The sequence below is a fragment of the Elephantulus edwardii genome, unplaced genomic scaffold, assembly GCF_000299155.1.
Source record: "Elephantulus edwardii isolate Elephantulus edwardi_28Jun2011 unplaced genomic scaffold, EleEdw1.0 scaffold00044, whole genome shotgun sequence".
Taxonomy (NCBI): Eukaryota; Metazoa; Chordata; class Mammalia; order Macroscelidea; family Macroscelididae; genus Elephantulus; species Elephantulus edwardii.
In genome coordinates, this window is record NW_006399794.1 from 10,444,512 (window position 1) to 10,448,908 (window position 4,397).

General features: G+C 45.5%; 1 protein-coding gene across 1 annotated transcript; it reads left to right on the forward strand.

Annotated features, from left to right (window-relative positions):
* Window positions 1-1,356: 1,356 nt before the first annotated feature.
* Window positions 1,357-3,291, forward strand: LOC102872940 (ubiquilin-3-like). The gene has a single exon (XM_006885656.1). It carries the CDS (start codon window positions 1,357-1,359, stop codon window positions 3,289-3,291), a length of 1,935 nt encoding a protein of 644 aa, XP_006885718.1.
* Window positions 3,292-4,397: the final 1,106 nt, after the last annotated feature.

The following is a 4,397-nucleotide window of genomic DNA, read 5'->3' on the forward strand; positions in this document are numbered from 1 at the left end:
AAACCTTACTATTCCTGCTTAGAAGGATAATTCTGGCTGCATTTCTTCCAAAATAGATTGGTTTAATCTTCAGACAGTTCGTCATATATTCAGTAATCTTCAACACCACAATCCAGAATTTGAACATATTGTATTTCATGAGACTGATGACAATCCTCTCACAGGACCAGTCCCATTTCGTCCATGTTTCCTATTCCATTCATCCTTCATATCAAACTGTTCCTGCCTTCTGAGATTTGTCTTTGACTAAATGCTGCCCTTATTCTCTTCTATGGTGGTGGTTCTAAGGAGAGAATTCCTCTCTGGTATTACAAACCTGTCTAACATTTAGCTGGATATTGAGCCAGGGGGGTGATTTCAGTTCCAGGCTTGAAGGACAGTAGTCTTGTGGGTTCCTCTGAGTAACAATCTACTTATTTCCTACTTTAAACTTTTTATATATTTGGGGTTTTTGTCAGTAAACAGTTCCTCTATCTCTTGAATTATTTTAGGGTATAATAATTATGGAAAATCAAACCAAAACAAAATAAAACGTTATCATTTTTAATCTGTCTCTCAGATCGCTAATTCTATTAACAATACCATTTAATATCTTGAAAATATGCACTGAATTTGTGGTGTATTTTGAGTGATAGGTAAGATAGGAGCATACATTATTTGGAAAAAAAGAGCTTTGATTGGGATATAGCTAGATTTGTATCTGAATGGAGAAAAGGGAGGGAGGGAATTTTCTGACAACTGGCTCAGTCAGAATTTCCACATACCAAATATAAGGTGTTATGAAAGAAAGTCTTAGGGCAGGATGGTTCCTCACTCTGAAGAAAATAAGGTAAAAAGGTAGGAAAGTTGAAAATAGGGTAGAGAGAGTTTCCAGAAACCTTAGAGAACCTTGAAGGATTCTCAAGAATTCATTATATGAGTCTGTGATGTCAGTGCTGAGGTCACAAAAGTGACCTAATGAAGTGAGTTCCAGCCTAGATAGTCTCAGTGGTGGTTGTGCAACAAGATGAGGGTGGTTTGGAGCCCTACCTAAGAGGAAGGACGGGGTCACAGCTGATCGGTGTGTATTCCTTAAACAGGGCCCCTTTTCCTGTTTGTCTCATCACTCACGAGCCATACTTTTCTTGCCCAAGACGCTATATTCTCCTTTTCTGATCCCAATAGTCCTCAACTTGAGAAGCATCCTGTTCTACGGACTTCAGCCCCCTTCTGTGCAGATCCTATAGCCCCCCTGAGCCCAAGCACCCATACCCTCTTATCTTGACTTCCTTTACCATTTCCCCAAAGAATGATTTTGGTTTCATCCCCGTTCCCCTCAGCTGTGTCCTCACAGACCTGGGTTTCCTGCTGCCCACTATGGCCAAAAGTGGAGAGGCCCTGACTCCGGACTGTCCAGCACCGGTCCAGGAGCCTCACCTCATCAAGGTGACAGTGAAGACACCCAAAGACAAGGAGGATTTCTCGGTGACAGACACATGCACCATCCAGCAGTTGAAAGAGGCGATATCTCAGCGCTTTAAGGCCCACCCTGATCAGCTGGTCCTCATCTTTGCTGGCAAGATCCTTAAGGATCCTGACTCACTGACACAATGTGGAGTGCGAGATGGACTTACTGTTCATCTGGTCATTAAGATGCAGCGCTGCACAAAGCGCACTGAATGCTCAACTTCTTCAGTGTCTTCTCCAGCCCAAAGCCCCGGACCGCTCCCTCAGCCAACCTCCATTTTCCCATCAGATGGGTCTCCTAGTTTCAGCTTAGGTGTCCTCACAGGTCTCAGTGGGCTAGGCTTGACCTCTGGTAGTTTCCTTGACCAGCCAAACTCATTGATGTGGCAGCATGTGTCTGTACCTGAGTTTGTGGCTCAGATTATTGATGACCCTTTCATCCAGGGTCTGATATCCAATTCAGATCTGGTGCGCCACCTGGTTCTTGACAACCCACACATGCAGCAGCTGATCCAGAACAACCCTGAGATTGGGCACATTCTCAACAACCCTGAAATCATGCGGCAGACGGTGGAGTTTCTACGCAACCCTGCCCTGATGCAAGAGATGATGCGTAGCCAAGACCGGGCTCTCAGTAACCTGGAGAGCATCCCGGGTGGCTATAATGTGCTTCGCTCTATGTATACAGATATTATGGACCCAATGCTTAATGCAGTCCAGGAACAGTTTGGTGGCAATCCCTTCGCTACTGCCACTTCTGCTGATAACACCACCAGCAGTAGTCAACCTTCAAGGACTGAGAATTGCGACCCTCTTCCTAACCCCTGGGCTCCCACAAATGGAACTTCAGGTGGTAGACAAGGAAGGCAGCTCAGGGACCTGGATGCACCTGAACTTAGAAATGAGATCTCCAGCTTTCTGAATGTAAGACTCTATGAGTATCTCCGTCAATTATCTGAGAACCCCCAGTCCCTTGGAATTTACATGCAGGGAACTGCATCTTCTCTTAGTCCAAGCCAGGAACCAGATTCACCAGGAAACCAACTCCCTCCAACTTCATCTTCATCCCAGGAACCTCAGTCAGGCCAGCTTCTTCCCAAGGAGTCAGTAGCCATCAAGGAAAACTCCTCCTGTCCAGCTTTCATGAGATACTCCACAGAGGACAGTCCTGGGCAAAGTGGAGGCCTATCTGGGGCAGGGAAGGGCTCTACTGGCCAGAACATCAATATGCCTGATCTTGTCTCAGGGCTGGGGGACTCTGCTAAAAATCCCCCATTAGCTCCTTCACCCTCTTCCCCAATGACAGCCCCTTCTGGAGTACCTGAGCCTGCCTGGCTGCCTTCACCAATTTACCCCAGATCATCAAGGTCAGCTAACCCAAGTCAAGGCTTCCAGCTACAGGATGAGATGCGCTGGCAGCTGCCTCTGTTTCTGCACCTACAGGCAGCTGTGGCTAATCCCCGTGCCATGAATGCCCTGCTGCAGATTGAGCAGGGTCTGCAGATCCTAGCAACAGAAGCTCCACAGCTCCTGCTGGGGTTCTTGCCTTGCTTTTCTGGGCTGGGGAATACAACAGGGGGTACAGAACCTAGAGAGGGTGTCACTATTTCCGGGACTCCTCCCCAAACCCCAGCTCGGTTGGACTTCCTTTCAGCCCCCTTCCTTCAGATGTTACAAGCCTTAGCTAGTACCAATTCCCAGCAGCTGCAACCCGAAGCTCACTTTCGGGTACAATTGGAGCGACTTCGGGCCATGGGTTTCTTGAATCCTGAGGCCAACCTCCAGGCCCTCATTGCCACAGGAGGTGATGTGGAGGCTGCTGTGGAGAGGCTGAAGAAGTTATAGGGCCCCTAGTTGTTCAGACTACATCTTTCCCTCTGTGCCTTCCACCTGTAGTCCCCTACCCCAGTTTCCCCATACTCTATGAACCAAATTTACTATCATGCCCTTTACTGAAGATACAATGTTGTTCCAAAGTCAATGAGGAAGAATGGGAACCACAACCAGGGTGTGTGCGGGTACTCTTTGTGACTCAATCACTCCTGCCACTGTACCACCATGGGGGCCCTGTCTGAGCTCTGTTGTGCCTATCTTGAGATTCAATTACATTCAATCTCCAGTGTAAGCCACTGCCTAAGTGTCATTCTTTATGTAGGGCGGGAAGTGGGAAAAGAGGTGGTGCTTCCATATATAAGGGAAGACTTGGGGTCATTAAAAGGTTTGAGATGTGAAGATTCAGACTTCAGATTCATAGAAAACAAATTACGGATGTTGGGATCTTCAATTTTCTAAGGCTGAAGCCTGTCGAGTTCTTGGGATCCTCCCAGAATTCTTCCCAATTTTATACCCTTTAAGGGTTACCACCCTGTTTGTTGGTGTTCCTTCCCAGCAGTCTAACTGCAGCATGGAAACAACTTACTTTATTATTATTATTATTTCAATTTTTCCTGTAGACTATCACACCGGTTAGGATATTAAGGACTCACTAAGGACTGGAGGCTGATCTCTGAGGGGATAGAGAACAATAAGGATTTAGAGTAGATTCCAAATTCCCCACCTTTTTGAGTTTGAAAGACACTTTCTTTATCAGCTAGTTCAGAAAGTTTATTTTATTGTCATGAACTCTGCGTGTCCTGGAGTTTGTCTTTTCTGCAACTCTTAGCTAATTTATTCACTCAGTAGGAATAGAATTATTAGAATTAACATGAGAAAAGGCCCCCATCCACTTATAATTGATAGCAAGAAATAATATTCTTAAAATATTTATTATGATGATTATAAACTATGTTCGTGCTAAAAAAATGACAGAGTATTGTAAAGTAGAATAATAGGAGTGTGATCTGTTCTGGGGCATCAGGAAGGGCTTGTGGGAGTAAATGTACCCTAAATGGAGATCTGAAAAATAGAAGAAATAGGTAATAGATATGAGGTAACCAGGGAGGAATTCTGGA

Excerpts from the sequence above, each read along its gene's own strand:
- LOC102872940 (XM_006885656.1), top strand. The coding sequence starts at position 1,357 with ATGGCCAAAAGTGGAGAGGCCCTGACTCCGGACTGTCCAGCACCGGTC.